Below are 18540 nucleotides of genomic sequence, written 5' to 3' on the forward strand. Positions count from 1 at the left end.
CTCTTCAGCCTTTAACTCATAGCTTCTAAGCTGCAGGCACACTCACACTTGGCCCTTTTCCCTGTCTCCACAGCAGCCTTACAGGACTTATCTTTCCAATGCTCTTCACACAATAAAAATGCAGCCTCTCAACTTTTCACTGTAAACTCAGCGGGGTTTTGTGAAACTGTCTCTTGACCCATTTATATTGGAGGCACTAGCTGAGGTGGTTTCTCTCTGTAGCCTCACTGTCTGATTTGATTTCCCAGCATGCGTGTGCGCGCGTGTGCATGTGTGTGCAGACTTGTAAAGTTGTGATACAACACAAGTCTGCCAATAACCAAGGAGTCCCAAAGCCAAAATACTGTCATCCTGCAGACCTTAACATTTAAGCATGCCTCATTTTTACCCTCTATTTTTATCCACGTCTGCTTTTAAATGCGTATATGTGGGAATGTTGTGGTATTTGGACCTGGTATCATCCCATGTAGGAAGCTATTTGCTCTGAGCCTGTAACTCGTGTGTTGTTGGCTGACAGCAAACCACAAAAAAATGCGGCCAAAGAAAAGACAAAGTAAAACGGTGACCTTTTCGCCTCAGGCAGGCTTGAGTTAGTCCAGGATTGATCTGCATTCCAAAGCCTGAGATGATCGTACATCTTTTTTACTTCCACACAGAGGGTTTGTTTCCCCATTCATCATTTGCTTGTTCTGTCTCATCCATCATTACACTTTCCACTCCAGTAGCCTGCATTTTGTGTCGACATTCTTCTTCTTTCGGCTACTCCCTTTAGGGGGTCACCAAAGCAGATCACCCGCCTTCATCTCACCCTACCCCTAGCATCCTCCTTCAATACATCCATGAGTCTTTTCTGAGGTCTTCTTTTTTTTCTTCGCTACTGGCAGCTACATCTTTAACATCCTTTGTCCAAACCATCTCAGCTTTGCTACTCTAACTTTACCCACCAAACTGCTCAACCTGCCCTTCTGTTATACTCATTTATAATCTTGTCCATTTTGGTCACATCCAATGGAAACCTTAACATCTTCAACTGTACCCCCACTTTGAACCCATCTGTAAAGCTTGGTTTAGCTTTAGCTTTTATCCCTACACTGTAACTTTCCACGCTATTTAAGTTGTTGCAGGCTGCGTCGACCCAACGTGTAGCAACATTTCTTGAGAGGTTCTTGGGAGTTTCTTCATCAGGTTACACAGAAGTGCAACTGCTTCCGACCTTTTCGGTACTTCTCCATCAACACTGGCATGCAGTCCATACTGCTCCATGCTGATTGTCACCTCTCTTCTTAACCTATCTTTAAACAACTCTTTTCATGGCATGGCTCATCAAAATTATCCCTCTGTAGACGGCTCTGCACATCACCCTTGTAAATTGGATCCCGTACTCCTCTTCTGCATTTGTCAATATCCAATTGATACAAGTCCTTTCCTCCTTTCTTCGTGTCCAGCCTCGCATACAACACTAAGCCTTTTCTGGGGGTTTTTTTTTACCCCTACTCCACTTCTTTCCCTAGCTTCACCATAGTCTACATAGGAAGAGTTTTCCCTGCGACAGATTGACGACCTGTCCAAGGTCCACTCCACCTTTCCATGACAGCTGTAATAGGCTCCAGTCCCTCCCCCCAGATAGCTGGGCGGGTGGATGGGATGAATGGAGCTGTAACTGGCATGTCTGATCTGTAGAAGAAATTGCGAGGATGACTGTAGAAGTCCAATGTTGGATTAAGACAAATTAAACTACCAGCCTGGCTTGCAAATCACCTAAATATAACCTGGAAGAAATCCAGGTATACCAAATAGGTTTTGCAACAGACTTTTGTCAACTTGTTCACCACTCCCAATTACATGTTACTTATTATTTATAATTGTTAACATAAGAGTTGTTTTGTATGAACCCTCCACAGACCCTACTGCCTACTGTTTTTATACTACAGTAATAAGTAGCTCTCCCTTTGCTTCCCAGGTCTGAATCAGTCTCTGATTAGACATCTTGAAGCAAAACCAACAGAGCTTTGAGTAATAAGAACAGCCAGTGCCTCAAGTACAACGACATGCAAATTAATGCCCGCAACTATGTGACTGGCATCATTAAAAAGTAATGAGGCAACCATTAGCCAGGGAAACAAGAAATGTCATTTAGATTAGCTTTGACAATAACAACAATGGCTGTGTTGAAAGATCATCAAAAGCAGCTCAAATGATTCTAATGACACTAAGGGCAAAGAAATGTTCGACTTTGTTGCACGGTTGTAGATATTCCCTAACAAGCTCTGAGTCTAGCTTGCAGACTGTATGCATTATTTAAAAACAAAAAAAACCAAAAAAACAACCACCACCTGATGCTTGTGTCAGAAGTGAAAGGACTCAGTGGAAATTGGAAAGGAAATATGAAAAGGCTATTCTGAAGGATGGGACAACGAGGTTCCTTTCTCAGGGTGTTGATCAGTGTGGCATGCTGGGTTGAAAATGTGGGTGAGCTTGCCACAAACTGTGGATGTGATTTTAAAACCTGCTGAAATATTCTCTGATTTAGTACACTCCTATTTCATCCTGTATCAGTACACAGGATATATCACTGAGACATCATTTGGTGACCATTTCCATGATCTTGTTACATACACCAAACAAAACAGACAGGCAGACCTGCAGAGCACCCACTGAAGCTAAAAGGCTAGCTAAATCAAAATCCAAGACAAAGGAAAGTTCTTGCTGAAGGCAAACAATCTCAGCTGGGACTGAGGTGGGAGAATGAGTAGCTTAAATCTTTACCAAGTGAAAAGAGGGGTCCATGGGGAGCTTTTTTCACCTTCGTGGCTCAAGATTTGGGAGTTCGCCTTGTAATCAGAAGGTTGCCGGTTCGAGCCCCGGCTCGGACAGTTTCGGTCGTTGTGTCCTTGGGCAAGACACTTCACCCGTTGCCTACTGGTGGTGGTCAGAGGTGCGCCCCAGGGTGGCTGTGGCTACATGTAGCTTGCCATCACCAGTGTGTGAATGTGTGTGTGGATGGGTGGATGACTGAATGTGTAAAGTGCTTTGGGGTCCTTAAGTGGCTGAACAAACAAACAAACCCTGAAAAGGCATAGGGAGCTACTCCACCACTTGAGCTCCTTGGAAGCAAAATATAAAAACTTGAAGGGCAGTTCAAATGTCTATACAGTACTGTACTGTATATTTACAGATTAAAGCATGTTTATGGTTCTTGGTGTGATCCTTGTATTTCAATATGGCACTCGGTAAACCTGAATTTGACACCCCTGGGTTAGAATATTGCTCTTTCAAGTAACCCCGTCAAATAGTTGTACAAAGAAAACAAATTATTCAGAGAAATATACAGTAATTAACTTAAAATCTACCAAGTCATTGCTGATCCATCTAGGCCAGCGGTCCCCAACCTTTTTTGCGCCACGGACCGGTTTATTCCTGACAATATTTTCATGGACCGGCCTTTAAGGTGTCGCGGATAAATACAACAAAATAAAACTAGTACCGGTACCGAAAAAAAGAAAATTTATTCATAACACACGTGAAAAGACCCAGGAAAACCGAGTAAACGATAAAAACGATAACAAAATAACACTGAAAACCGATAAAAACCCTGAAAACCATACATTTCACACCTGAGCCTCAACTCTCGCGGCCCGGTACCAAACGACTCATGGACCGGTACCGGTCCGAGGCCCGGGGGTTGGGGACCGCTGATCTAGGGTACTGGTTGTGGTTAACATGCACCCTTTTTTTTTATAAAAATATCACCTGTTTTGTAGAAAACTGGAATGCCAAAATGAGTGGGAATTTTTTTTAAATGTCTACTTGTTTCTCAAACTTTGCTAATTTAGCTAATCCTGACACTAGGCAAGTCTTTGGTTAAACAATAGCAAGATGGCTAGGATATTAATAACAAAGTATCAAGACACAATAAATCAAACTATTGTTTTAAGATAAACAGCTCTTTAGTCTTGCTTTTCACACCAAAGCTTTTCTTAGCCCCAAATTCTTCTTATTATTATTATTATTCTGTTAGTCCCAAACCATTTTTCTTTTGGAACATCCTTTGAACAATAACAGATTTGTTACATTAGGAGGCATCACGCTATCACTATATTATCATGAAGTCACCCTTAGAAGTAAAACATAGTGGAGGAGTAGTCTGTTAATGGGGTTATTCATAGTAATGTGCCCAAGCACGTCAAAACACTTCCGCCAAATTAAGATATTCCCTTATACTGCTATACCATGGTTTAGGTTGTTTAGATTGATGTCATGCAATTTTATTACAGGCAGAGCCACAGTGGAGTAATTTGTGCAGATTTTATTTTCTTTTTTCTTCTCGAGAGCCCTTGATAAAGTTGTAAATCTGTAGCCAAGGCTGTCAGCAGTGAAGGAACCCAGAACCTGTCAGATTGCACAGTGTTTTATAGCCAGCGTCCGTGTGTGTGTGTGGGTGGGAGGGCACTGTCTGTTTGACAGACAGAGAGCAGCTAGTGTAATCACAGCTGTAGGAGGAGAATTAAAAACTTCCTTTATCCCTCATCATCTATCTTTAGCTTTGTTTCCCTTTTCTCTGCTTCCCTGTTTTCTGTCTGTCCATCAATGAGTACAACCAGAGGCTAAAAGATAAAGGGAAGGCTATAAAGGGACAACTATGAACTTGTTAGTGTGTGATATAATAGCAACTTTTCCCTTTGGGTCAAACAGTTATGAGAAATTTCAGCAATATGGCTGATCCTCCCCTTTAAGCCCCCCTTCTCAGTTTGAATATTCACTCCGTCTTCCATAATTGGCTTTTTCTGTGGTAAACAAGTTTAGCATTCAGGCATGGACTGTTGTTTCTTATTCTAGGCAGTAAACAGTGCAGAGAGGCCGAGTCTGTGTTTGAATATGCAGGATTGTGTTTAACAAACTTCTAGCTGTGAATACGGGGGTGTGAGCGTTTCATGTGTGGGTTTGACTCAGTGCCTGTCCTCGGCTTTTGTCGTCGGCATTGTGGATGTTTTTTATTTATCCACCCATTATCCAAGTTAACATACCCATTGTTGCGTCTCATATGGAAATTCAAAAGTTACTTTAAAAAAAAAGAGACTGATCTCATCACCAGTTTGGCTTCTTTTTTTTAATGAATGGACTTCTTGTACCCATTAACACAAAGATTACAAATGTTCACAACTGAGTGCCTTCCACGCCCACATTTGCCTGCCCCATTTAACATCCTTGACAGCTTTTCATATGCATCAACCCTCGCTAGCTCAGTCACCAGTTTTTTAGGAGTCACTCCAGGCATTGTGCAGTTTATGGGAATATGTTGGCATCCAGCATTCACACAGCTGTGTGGGCCCTCTATGCAGTGGCATTTTTGGAGTTACAGGATTTGGCTCAGAGGAAGTGTGATGTGTCATGTGTTTCAGGGATAATAAAAATAATTATTCACACTTTTACATGTTCTTTTTTATTTATTGCAGCCGAACCTTTTTAAAGAAAATGCAACAACTGTATTTTGATATTCTTTAAATTACACTATTCTACAATCAAACTTCATTTGATAAGGTTTGAGGTCATTACAGTCTATCAGCTGGTTGGTTCTTAATACCTTTATTTATTTCTGACATTATTAGTCCATATCATTCTTAGAGCTTATATTCCAAGTGTGGCATCATTTTGAGATGGGTAAAGAATGACCCTGAGAAGCTAATACACCAACTCTGCAACCAGTCTTTTGTTTGTCATCTTCAAAAGAGACTTGAAAAGAGCTTGAAAGTAAAATGGTAGCATACTCCTACATCCACAATCATTACCACTTTTATCAATGCAGCTGTCAAGCAATTCATCTGTAAAATGCATCGGGTTTTTCTTTTATACTACTATTCCTATGATTTACAGTATATAGGAATGCAGAGATTCAGACCTCCTCTGAAGTTAACATCAGCAAAAGAGCTGTATGCTGGGAGCTTCATGGCTTAGGTTTCCAAGGCTGCGCAGCTCCTGTAGGTGGCCCACTGCTTTTGTCGATATGCTGTGTATTCGTTGCACAGTTTTTTTTCTGCTGCTTTCAAAAATATATATTTCAAAACGTATATAATTAGAATACAGTAAGCATACATCAAGTCAACTCAACAGCCACAAGACAAATCATTATGTGCGTTATCCTCCTCTGACTCAAATAAGCGCCATAAACTGATTCTATGCTTCTATGCAGCCAGAGTTGTAACTGTGACCTTAGGGCTAAAGGCACAAACCGTCTATTTTTTATATATAGTCTGTGACTACATCCTATAATTTATGGTTAGTGCACCTGACAAACTTCATGTGTTTGGTCTGCATAGGAATTACCTTCCTTTGCCTGGAATCCTTTGTTTGATGCATAGTAAGCTGCTGTTTGCGTCTAGTATGGTACCATATATTTGGCCTGCCTTAGCTCTTTTGTTCACCATTGATGTTATATGAGGGGGAAAATGACAACTCTTGAACTACCCACATCCCAAAGAGGCTGAAATTTCCTATGTGCTTCCTCAAAACTGCTTATTAGGTGCTAGAACAGCTCCAGTCCTCCGTGACACATTCTTTGGATGTTGACAATGGATTTTGCAAAAGCAGTATAATGGCTTTTCTAATATGCAGTTATGGCATAGACAATCATTGTTATAAGTGATGGGAAACATCACTGGTAGTAAACAGTTTATGGGGCGATCGTGGCTCAAGAGTTGGGGGTTCGCCTTGTAATCGGAAGGTTGCCGGTTCGAGCTTCGGCTTGGACAGTCTCGGTCGTTGTGTCCTTGGGCAAGACACTTCACCCGTTGCCTACTGGTGGTGGTCGGAGGGCCCGGTGGCGCCAGTGTCCGGCAGCCTCGCCTCTGTCAGTGCGCCCCAGGGTGGCTGTGGCTACATTGTAGCTTGCCATCACCAGTGTGTGAATGTGTGTGTGAATGGGTGGATGACAGGTTGTGTAAAGCGCTTTGGGGTCCTTAGGGACTAGAAAAGTGCTATACAAATACAGGCCATTTACCATTTATCAGATGGGAAAATGTTGCAGATGACTAAATCAGTGTACTTTTGGAATGGGATTTCTTTCCATCTGTGTTATGTCTTCTTCTGCGCCAGCTGACAGTCTATTTATGTCTGTCTTCTCCTTCTGTTTCTCTATAATTGGGAATAGTTCCTGTGTCCACAGTACTCGTGAGCCAAACATGCCATCCTCTTTCCTCTGTGTTGCTTTAAGTGCTGAATTATCTTATTCACGCTTCCACTTGCTAAACCTTCTCTGTCTGACAACCCAGCTTCAAAGCTACCGCAATAATCCTGCTTACCGTCCTTTACTTAGCAGCTGAGCAGTTGTTTTACGTATCTCGGAGTAACTCCAATGGAATAAAGGTGAAGGAAGTGTGTGTTAAAAAGAGGCACTTTAGAGAAAACACGTTTATCGGGATCCTGCTTGTTACTGAGAAGTCATCGCCAACAAATTCTCTCTTATCTCACATTTATACACACACACACACTCTCACTCATTCTGGAGACTTCTGTCTTATTATTCAAATCATGATGGCGCCAAACAACCTGTCAACCTGGATAATTTCCTCTCGTTAACATAAAAGGTCCGTGTCAGGCAGGCCATCAGTCACATTTTCCTCTCATGCAGAGTGCGTCTGCTCTTGGTGTCACCAGAAGGCATGAGAGACAGACTGTGAAGTATTTTGGCGTAGATTCCTTAAGGCAGGTTAAGGTTCAATTTCATCAGGTTTCTGATCGCCAGTCGCCCCAACCGTCCAATAGCATTTGATTCATTATGAAACACTTTGCCCTCGAATACACAGCAGCTCTATTCAAAAGCTTTTGATATCCACATATATCTGGCTGGCTGACCAACACTGTTACACATAAATATCGCAGTTTTGTCAGAAACTGGTAGCATCACAGGTGTATGCACAAGGTGGTCTGTGGTGTTGCTGCTACGATACACTAGTTGTGCGAACTGCTCCGTTTTTAAGGGCGACAATGTCCACATCAGGAGGTAAGAGAGGTGGCAGTGGAAGTGATACCACCCAGTGTTTTCACATTTTAAAGCATCCACTTTGGTGTGATGGCCACCACCAGCTCATTCTTGCTTTATCGGCATGAAAGTTTGGTTGCTAAGTTGTAGCCACAGATGACACAGTGATGAGAGGCTTATTGATAAATACAAACTTTCCGGTCACTAAAACTAGATTGCAGGCTTTCAAGCCACAATATATATCCACCCATTTAAAATTCCTCCAACTACACAAACTCAGTGAAACAGTAACTTTCAAGACAGGTGGAGTTCAGTAACTTCAATTAAAAGAGGCCATCTACACAGCGTGTGCTGTTACACAGATCAGTCAAAGCAGCCTAACTTAGTCGCGACAGCATTTAGGGGTTTTAAAATAATCAATTTGACTCGCTTTTGAAGCCAGCCTCCAGTGACCCTTAAGGAACTGCAGTTTTTGGCACTTGGCTTCATTTATTAGGCCCCGAGGTTTCCGAATTTATGTCAGCTCGCTGTTAGACTCCTCTCACTACTGCCATGACTGGTCCATCACAGCAAAGCGCACTTAATGTTTTACCTTTGGGGCACTACATGGCCTTCAGCCTGTATCAGTCTGTGTGGTAAATGCCTTTGGAGGAAAACATGTACGCTATAATCTCAAGGTCTCCGTGTATGTCTGAGAGTGCTTTTTTTTTTTATTCCTCTATACCAACGTGTAATAGTCTGTTTTTAAGGACCGCTTCAAGAGGGGATTTAATACCTGCATTTATCTTCCTATCTGATGACGGAGAAGAGAATATGGCTGTGTATTTTTTGGAACAGCACGTGTTTTAAATGTATTTCCATGTTGTGTCTGCTTGGATGTCATCATTAGCATGGATTATGAGATATTTTATTTGGCCATTGTATTACAGAAATATATATATTTTGACTAGTTGAATGACGGAAAGGCCACGAAGTGTGACCGGTAACTAAAGCCTTGAAACTATAATACGATGCTTCATGGCGTTAGATGAAGGAGAGCTGATTCCCAAAGCTCATTATTGTTGGAGTGGAGCATTTCAGTGCTACTGATCTGCATTCCAGGGCAGCACCACTCATTCCACACTGGTGCAACTAATCAGCAACTCTACATTTTAAATTCAGATTGTTGTTTTGATGACGGCTTGTTCTCCAAGGCATTTTATTGACGCTATTGCTTGTCCTGATTGTATTTATTTATTCATTAGCAAAGCCTTTTCTTTTCTTTCTCTTTTTTTTACTTTTGATTTGCATCATCGGCTTCTTATGAGCAAGTTAGAAAAAGTGTTTGAAGTAGTACATGGTTAAAACGAGCATGAGTGTGCAATTTTAACAGATACACCTGCAACATGTGAAGCAAAACACAAGCTCTGATATTCATTTTACTTTTTTTACGTGAAATATTATGTTTTATCAAATTATGTATTTCTTAAATATCTGGGTCATTTTATATGTCCTGTACTACTTATTAGCAGTGTTGGGGACGTTACTCACTACTGTAGAAACATGGATAGGTGAAAATGGAAGTTATAGTGCTGCAAGTTAGAGTTGGATGTCTCAAGAGACCACTTTTACGTGGTCTTGGTCTTGACAGACTTTGGTCTCGGTCTTGTCTTGGTCTCACTGTCTCCATCTCGCTGTCTCAGATCGACATAGTGGTCGGGAGATTTGGAGTCAACAGTATCCATGATACACAATGTAATGAGCGCGAGCCGGCTCCTCACCTAATTTCCTTTCGCTGCTCAGCTCTCACACAGTGGCTCAGCTATGCTCCAATCCCCCCACATTGTGGCCAATCACATGCGAGGATACAAGATAATATCATTATGTGGAAAAACAGAGAGGGTGAGAGACGCGACAGTCAAGTGGAGCGTGCGTCTGTCCTCTCAGTGAGTGAGTGAAACAGTAGACAGCAGTGAGAGCTAAAGTTGTGTTAGCAATTGTTTCTGTTCTAGACGTAGTTTGCATGTCACTACAACGCTCTTGTTCTTTAGTGCAATAACAATTTAATGTCCAATCCTCAAAAGCTGTAGATCACTCCAACAGCTAACCGTAGTAATAAGACGTGAAGGCAGCGCCATGCACAAAACTGCTGTAAATAACAGATTTAAAACTGTCTTCTTAGACTGATATTTCATTTGTATTTTGAAAGGCGGTGTAAATAAATAATGTACTTACGTACTGCTCCCTTCACAAAACACCACAGACTGACTACTGGAACAGACAGCGTGTCCAACAGGGACCTTGCAGACTGTCAACTAGCAGCTTTGTTAAATAGTGCCCGCATGAGCAAGGCGAAGATGTATGACATCTTCCCTTTTTTGACACTTTGGATGATATATGATACACTTGCACAATGTGCCATTAGTACACTGACGGTTGCTGGAAATATGTTTCGGGACTTGTATCTAGATATTCTGTCAGAAACCATGACAAATTAATTGTTAACTTGAACTATTTTCAACTTTTACAACCAATTTCTTGTTATATTAGAACAAACGTACTTTGATTTTTGGAAAAAATGCCATCCAGGAGGGGCTGAGATGGATGGATAGACGGATGCATGGACTTATGTATCATTTATTTTTGTATTTTTGGTCCACGGTGATTCATTTGAAGGCTCTTCCACCCGTAAATGTGCTCATAATAACAAGTTTGCAAGATTTTCTGTTTGAAGCCTCATCATGCTGACCTCATTTCCCCCTTTTCCCTCTGGTAGCAGCCTTCAGAGGAGGCTTCCCTGCTGGTGTCCAGCCCCAAGATGCTGCTCCCAGCATCAGGCATACTGCCACCCAGCACCCCGTTGTCTGTGCACCACCAGATCCAACTGCTCCAGCAACAGCTCCAGCAGCAACAGCAGCAGACACAAGTGGCTGTGGCACAGGTGAGTGTCATCCAGTGACATTATGTCTCCCATGAAATCTGCTTGCACAGGAATAAAAATATGCTTTTTTATACATTTAAATTACATTTCACATCACTCCAGTACTTTCACACTGCTCACTACAATCCTCACCATAGTGAAGTTGCTAAATTTCTGCAGAGTAAATTGTTACGAACCTCCAAACTTCATGTGGCCTCTTTTCGGCTATAGTCTTATGGGTAAGCTTGCAGAATGTAAGAGAAGATGAGCACAGAGAAAACACTGTAGCTATGGTCAGTTTGATCGCTCATATATTTATTCACTTTTAAAATATAGATGAAAATAACAATAGAAATAGAGCAACAGTCTGGTGTAAGCTAATGAATCATGAACAGTGTATTGGTACACTGGTGATTGATTTTAAATCAATACACAACACTAACCCACAGACCTCAGTTTAAGAGCACATTTCTTTCACCTGTAGGTTGCAACAACCACACCCTCGGTCTATCCGCCCATGCTATATCAGTTACTGTTTCTGCTGTGTACAAGGATGCTAGAGTACCTTCAAGCTTGTTGCCAAAATTCATCTCTAATTGGGACTTGTTATTCTGCTTTCCATCCGACTTTGCTGAAGTAGCTATTCAGGATTGACAGCTCAGAATAATCCTTCTTTGCATTAGACTAGGACTTGGTGAAGTCCCTTAGTTCACCTACTGTCTGAAACAAGCTGTTTACACTCGTTCCACCCACCTTTAAACCAACATTGTTCTGACAGCTGGTGCTGAGCGCCTGAAAGAGAATATTTAGAGCAATCTGAACCCTGAGCTTTTGGCTCACAGGGATTACACGTGATCTGAAACTTTGGCCATGTTTGATATGAGCATCCATCACTATAATAGTGACTGAAAATGAGGCAAAAGAATAATAGGCCTCTTTTCATTTTGTATTAACAGTAATTTCTGAATTCCCTTGGGTGGAAAGGATAATCAGTGGAATGACTCACGGGTCACTGACAAATTAAGGAGATCAACACATGCCTGTGGTCTTGGAGAGGAAAAAAGTGCAAAGCACATCCAGCATGAGACATCAGTCATCCAGTTTGAGTGGCTGTAGTGGGGGAGGAGAACAGTGACAGAAATGGCTTTGGGTTTGCGAGCTGGATCAACACACATACACAGAAGGCCTTAAGATTAAGATTAGAAAGTGCCATTTCATAGCTCAGCACGCTTTCCCTTGTGGATTCTTCACTCACACTGCTGACCCAGAAGCATCCCAGAGAGTTAAATTCTGATGTCTCAAAGCTTCTAGAGAGGGAGGCGGAGGTCCTGATTAAACTGCCCGGCCACACTGAACTTTACTGTTCTCATCTTAAGATGGAGATGAACAAACAAACTGCTGCCACAACTGACAAATCACACATTCAGACTGAGCATGCCCATACATAGGTGCGATCAATTACACACTAATAAGGCCAAAGGTAGCTGCCCACGGGCAGAGGAACTAGTGTGTGTATTTTTTTTAAATGTATCAAAACTGCTTTGGAACATGAAGTAACGATTTTCACCTCATGAAATGTTTCAAACGAGTGCGTTCCAGGCATTTGTGTCTGACCTTGGTTCTTTTGCCATTTAGCAAGGTTTCCCAAGTGATCGTAACTTGTCTGAGATGCTGTAGCAGTTTGCTTCCACACAGCATCTAAATTAGTTTCACCTCAGTTTATTTCCTTATAGGCTTCTGGCTGCACTCTGCTGTTTCTACCATCCATCTCTGCAATGCTTAAATAACTACCTCAGCTATCGATCAAATAATTGACAGAAAAATAATCTAATATTGAATCATTTATAAGGCCTAACTTCTCAACTTTATGAGGTCAAAACTTAAGCAACACTGAAGAATAAAAAAATATCTCCATTACTTCTTTACTTGTTTTGGCTCGTGCTCTAAATCAGGCTCGACATAGAGACATATTACATATATTGGACATAATGTAGGTTTAAATTACAAAGCAACCATTCATATACATCCACAGCCGTATCTGCCAGTGAAGCACCTACAAGGATGGATGGCCATTTGTTTTCAGCCCACACTCAGGGAGGGGCGCGTCATCTTCCCAAATGTGGTGCTATCCACATTTATCTAATGCTCGGACAATGACAACGTTTTTAACAAGTCCTTCCATACAAGTCTGTATCAGAAGCTCCGTAAACAGATCCCCCTAACATTTGTTATGTGTATTCATTTGTGAGTTCTTGCTAAAATCACATGACGGCGCCGTTTAAAATGATCTGACTTTATTACCGTACTGGATTAACTGGCTGCTCAGATTAGCTGGTTTTTGTTTTTTGCCATTTGTGTTACCAACGGGGAAATTTCAGAGTGCCCTCTGTTGGACAAACGGTGCAACTTTAACACTCTTAACATGGTTGAAGGCCATTTCTCCCGTCTCTTGTTTACTTTTTAAATTTTCATTTGTCAGCCATTATGAATGCAGATCAGCAGATTGCTCATATTTCCTGATATATCACCGAGACTTTAGTGAGAACAGTAGCTCTAACTTTATGTGTTACTATAGAAGATGAACGCCAACTGTGTTGTGAACTCCCGTTTTGTTGCCTTCAAACTTGGATTATAGCTCTTGTTTTTTGTCTTTTGTAGCCAGAGGTTACCGTATTTAGGAGAACGCGCTCCTAATTTATCAGCTCAAGCTTATCCAGGAGGGGCTAGTTTGTCTGCTAGTTTGGATAGTGGCTGCACATAATAGCACTGATGTAACCTACAAATACAGTCTTCAACACAGTTACATCCTTCATGGAGGACTTTTAGTATTAGTCACATCAGGCACATTTGTTGCCTGGGAATTTTCAAGTGCTTGAAAAAGCCCCAATGTAGCCAACATAGTTAAGAAGTTTACTTCATGCCTATGAAGCTACTACTGACCTACTTGGAGGTGACCACTTTTTGTCACCCATCACTAGCTTTAAACTCTGCGTCAAAGGGAGTGGTTTTAGCCGTTAATGTGGGAGTTAAAGTTACACGTGACCATATTTGAGTAAAAGGGTAGAGCGCTAAGTTATTAGCTAATGCTTACGAGGTTAATTAGCAAGCTACAACCATCAACTGTATGGATGCAATGCACAGACGCACATATCGGCTAATTAGTCCTATAAGACTGATTAAAATTCAAGAATTTTATTCACCAAGATGGGAGACAAATGACTTTTTTTAAAGCCAGAATTAGATGGATTTTTACTTTTTGACAGATGTTTCCTCACTTTAAAACGTAACTATACAGACGATCATTTCTCTTCTTATTTCAATTTCAGAATTTCAACATGTACACAACACACAACACAATCTCTTTCATCAGTGTGCTTATGTGAATCTCCTGAGCATTCATAATGACTGATAGTTTGCCAACAGAAGTGATTTGTGCTGTTTGTGGCCAAGAAAAACTATTAAGCCCTCGTGCGTTCTCTCCCACTGGTCCAGTCAAATCGGTCTCTCTGATGTATAAGCATAAACTTTTCTGAAACTGCTTCTAAGCACTATTAATAAGGAAAGGCAGCTAACTCTAGTAATAAAGGTCAGTAGAAAAGTAGAAAAAACAGTAGAAAAGAAAAGGCTACATGGTTCTGCTCAGATAGTCCCAATTATGGATGAAGACACAGAGGAAGAGAGGAACAAGGAGATCATCTGGCTGAAGATGTGCTTGCACATGCACGTCTTTAGCTCTGTGTATTTTGTGTAATTTAGAGTTCTACAGTTGGTTTACTTATCAAAACTAATAGTCGTCCCTGGCGTCTTCGCTTCAGTTTCACACCAATAAATGAAAATGACAGTGTTAGGGGTTTTTTCAGGGGTTGTGTTGAAAGTAAATGCTGCTGGATGACAAAGTAACCTACTTAGTCATCTTTAAGACAGCCGTAGTTCTTGTTTATGGTTCTAATGTCTCAAACAGGGAGTCCCTTCTGATTTTTAGAGCTGTCAGACACGAGCGCATAGTGCTGTTATACAATAACAAATCAGCCACCCACAACTTTGATAAACAAAGCCAGAAAAAAACATAAGGACTTTTAGTTTTGCCAAGACTCCAGTGTATATACGCATAAATTATAAAAATTATCTAAGGACTTGAAATGTGAGAAAAAATACTGAAACAGGCTCAATTGCTGTATGTACGATAAACAGCTTTTTTTAACGGATAAAATGGGATAGACAGACATCAGCGTTATGTGTTCACCGTCTTTGAGACATTTGCGCTCGAGACAATGTGCTCTTTGTTATGCAGCAAAGGCAAACCAACTTTTGTGAACTTGTTTTGTCAGTCAGACAAAGACACGTGCCATTGTACTTGGCAATTGTACTTCATTCCATGAAGAATCGGTCAGCTGACCCCTTCAGAATCAATTGGGGGTTTTTTGTAGGTACTATTCGTGTATTTAATAAGGTCATGTGAATTTTCACCTTTTGACTGCAGCAATTGTCCATGTTACAAAAAAGGGCCTCTAAGTGCAGGATGTTAGGTTGAATTTTTCCACTTCAGTAAATGAAATTAGTAGGAATTAATGATAATGATGATTTGCATCATTTTTGCAGCATTTTCTGAGCTTTTATTTTGTAAGTACAGGAGCTAACCACATTATGTTTTCATTGTTGAAAAACTGTAAACAAATTAATTTTCTTCCACTCAAAGTCCCACTTTTTCATAGTTTCAAGCATCTTTTTGAGCAACTTTAAGCATCAACATCAGGCATATATCAGAACCATCCATCCATCCATCCATCCATCTTCATCCGCTTTGTCCGGGGCCGGGTCGCGGGGGCAGCAGCCTAAGCAAAGAGGCCCAGACCTCCCTCTCCCCAGCCACCTCCTCCAGCTTATCCGGGGGAATACCAAGGCGTTCCCAGGCCAGCCGAGAGATATAATCTCTCCAGCGTGTCCTGGGTCTGCCCCGGGGCCTCCTCCCGGTGGGACATGCCTGGAACACCTCACCCAGGAGGCGCCCAGGGGGCATCCTTGTCAGATGCCCGAACCACCTCAGCTGGCTCCTTTTGATGTGGAGCAGCAGCTGCTCTACTCTGAGCCCCTCCCGGATGGCCGAACTTCTCACCCTATCTCTAAGGGAGAGGCCAGCCACCCTTCGGAGGAAGCTCATTTCTGCCGCTTGTATCCGCGATCTCGTTCTTTCGGTCACTACCCACAGCTCGTAGCCATAGGTGAGGGTAGGGACGTAGATCGACCGGTAAATTGAGAGCTTCGCTTTTACACTCAGCTCCCTCTTCACCACGACGGACCGGTGCAGCGTCCGCATTACTGCAGCTGCAGCCCCAATCCGTCTGTCGATCTCCGGCTCCCTTCTCCCATCACTCGCGAACAAGACCCCGAGATACTTGAACTCCTCCACTTGGGGCAGGAACTCATCCCCGACCCGGAGTGGGCACTCCACCCTTTTCCGGCTGAGAACCATGGCCTCAGATTTGGAGGTGCTGATCCTCATTCCCGCTACTTCACACTCGGCTGCGAACCGTTCCAGTGCGAGCTGGAGGCCCTCACCCGATGAAGCCAACAGAACCACATCATCTGCAAAGATCAGAGATGAGATTCTGAGGCCACCAAAGCGAAAGCCCTCCGCCACTTGGCTGCGCCTAGAAATCCTGTCCATAAAAATTATGAACAGAACCGGAGACAAAGGGCAGCCCTGGCGGAGCCCATCACCCACCAGGAACGAGTCCGACTTATTGCCGGCAATGCGAACCAAGCTCTTGCAACGGTTGTATAGGGATCGAATGGCCCGTAGCAATGGGCCAGACACCCCATACTCCCGCAACACCTCCCACAGGACACCCCGAGGGACACGGTCGAATGCCTTCTCCAAGTCCACAAAACACATGTAGACTGGTTGGGCAAACTCCCATGAACCCTCAAGTATCCTGGAGAGGATAAAGAGCTGGTCCAGTGTTCCGCGACCAGGACGAAAACCGCATTGTTCCTCCTGTATCCGAGGTTCGACTAACGGACGAACTCTCCTTTCCAGCACCCTGGCATAGACTTTCCCAGGGAGGCTGAGGAGTGTGATCCCCCTGTAGTTGGAACACACCCTCCGGTCCCCTTTCTTAAAGATGGGGACCACCACCCCGGTCTGCCAGTCCACAGGTACTGCCCCTGATCTCCACGCAACATTGCAGAGGCGTGTCAACCAGGACAGCCCTACAACGTCCAGAGCCTTCAGGAACTCGGGGCCGACCTCATCAACACCAGGGGCTCTGCCACCAAGGAGTTGTTTAACTGCCTCAGTGACCTCGCCCCCGGAAATTGGCGGGTCATTCCCCTCATCCCCAGACTCTGCTTCCTCCTCGGAAGACGTGTCAGTGGAATTAAGGAGGTCCTCGAAGTATTCCTTCCACCGCCTGACAATTTTCTCAGTCGACGTCAGCAGCGCTCTGCCAGCACTATACACAGTGCAGGTAGAGCACCGCTTTCCCCTCCTGAGACGTCTGACGGTTTGCCAGAATCTCTTCGAGGCAGTCCGAAAGTCTTTTTCCATGGCCTCTCCGAACTCCTCCCACACCCGAGTTTTTGCTTCAGCCACTGCCCGAGCCGCATTCCGCTTGGCCTGTCGATACCTGTCGGCTGCCTCCGGAGTCCCACAGGCTAACCAAGCCCGATAGGACTCCTTCTTCAGCCTGGTGGCTCCCTTCACCTCTGGTGTCCACCATTTGGTTCGGGGATTACCACCACGGCAGGCACCAACCACCTTGCGGCCGCAGCTCAATGCAGCAGCTTCGGCAATGGCGACGCTGAACATGGTCCATTCGGACTCAATGTCCCCAGTCTCCCTCGGAATGCTGTTGAAGCTCTGCCGGAGGTGTGCGTTGAAGATCTCGCGGACTGGGGCCTCTGCTAGACGTTCCCAGCACACCCTCACTACGCGTTTAGGTGCACCAGGTCTGTCCAGCGTCTTCCCCCGCCACTTTGTGATTTTTATCTGTGAAATGTGCTATATAAATAAATTTTACTTACTTACTTACTTACTGATCCAACTCACCACCAGGTGGTGATCAGTTGACAGCTCAGCCCCTCTCTTTACCCGAGTGTCCAGAACATATGGTCGCAGATCTGCTGATACGATTACAAAATCGATCATCGACCTACGGCCTAGAGCGTCCTGGTACCACGTGCACTTATGGACACTCTTATGTTCGAACAGGGTGTTCGTTATGGCCAAACTGTGATTAGCACAGAAGTCCAATAACAGAGCACCGCTCGGGTTCAGATCAGGGAGGCCGTTCCTCCCAATCACGCCCCTCCAGGTCTCGCTATCGTTACCCACGTGAGCATTGAAGTCTCCCAGCAGGACAACAGAGTCTCCAGGTGGAGCACCCTCCAGCACCCCCCCCCCCCCCCCCCCCCCCCCCGGGACTCTAAGAAGGCTGGGTACTCTGAACTGCCACTCGGCGCATAAGCGCAGATGACAGTCAGGACCCGTTCCCCGACCCTAAGGCGCAGGGAACAAACCCTCTCGTCCACCGGGAAAAACCCCAACGTACCGGCAGCAAGCCGAGGGGATATTAGAATACCCACCCCAGCCCGCTGCCTCTCACCAGGGGCAACTCCAGACTGAGACAGAGTCCAGCCCCTCTCCAGGAGACTGGTTCCAGAGCCC

The 18540-nt window shown here is 43.6% G+C and overlaps 1 protein-coding gene across 3 annotated transcripts in view; it reads left to right on the top strand.

Annotated features, from left to right (window-relative positions):
• LOC113008767 (carboxyl-terminal PDZ ligand of neuronal nitric oxide synthase protein-like) overlaps positions 1-18540 on the top strand; it is a 233425-nt gene that overhangs the window by 167114 nt on the left and 47771 nt on the right. For 2 of the 3 annotated variants that reach the window (XM_026146482.2, XM_026146485.2), the window contains exon 8: positions 10731-10895. In XM_026146482.2, the coding sequence (XP_026002267.2) occupies positions 10731-10895 (165 nt within the window). The remainder of the gene's footprint in view (positions 1-10730; positions 10896-18540) is intronic. The other variant, XM_026146483.2, reaches the window with a different exon arrangement.

The sequence above is a fragment of the Astatotilapia calliptera genome, chromosome 17 (assembly GCF_964374335.1).
Source record: "Astatotilapia calliptera chromosome 17, fAstCal68.1, whole genome shotgun sequence".
Taxonomy (NCBI): domain Eukaryota; kingdom Metazoa; phylum Chordata; class Actinopteri; order Cichliformes; family Cichlidae; genus Astatotilapia; species Astatotilapia calliptera.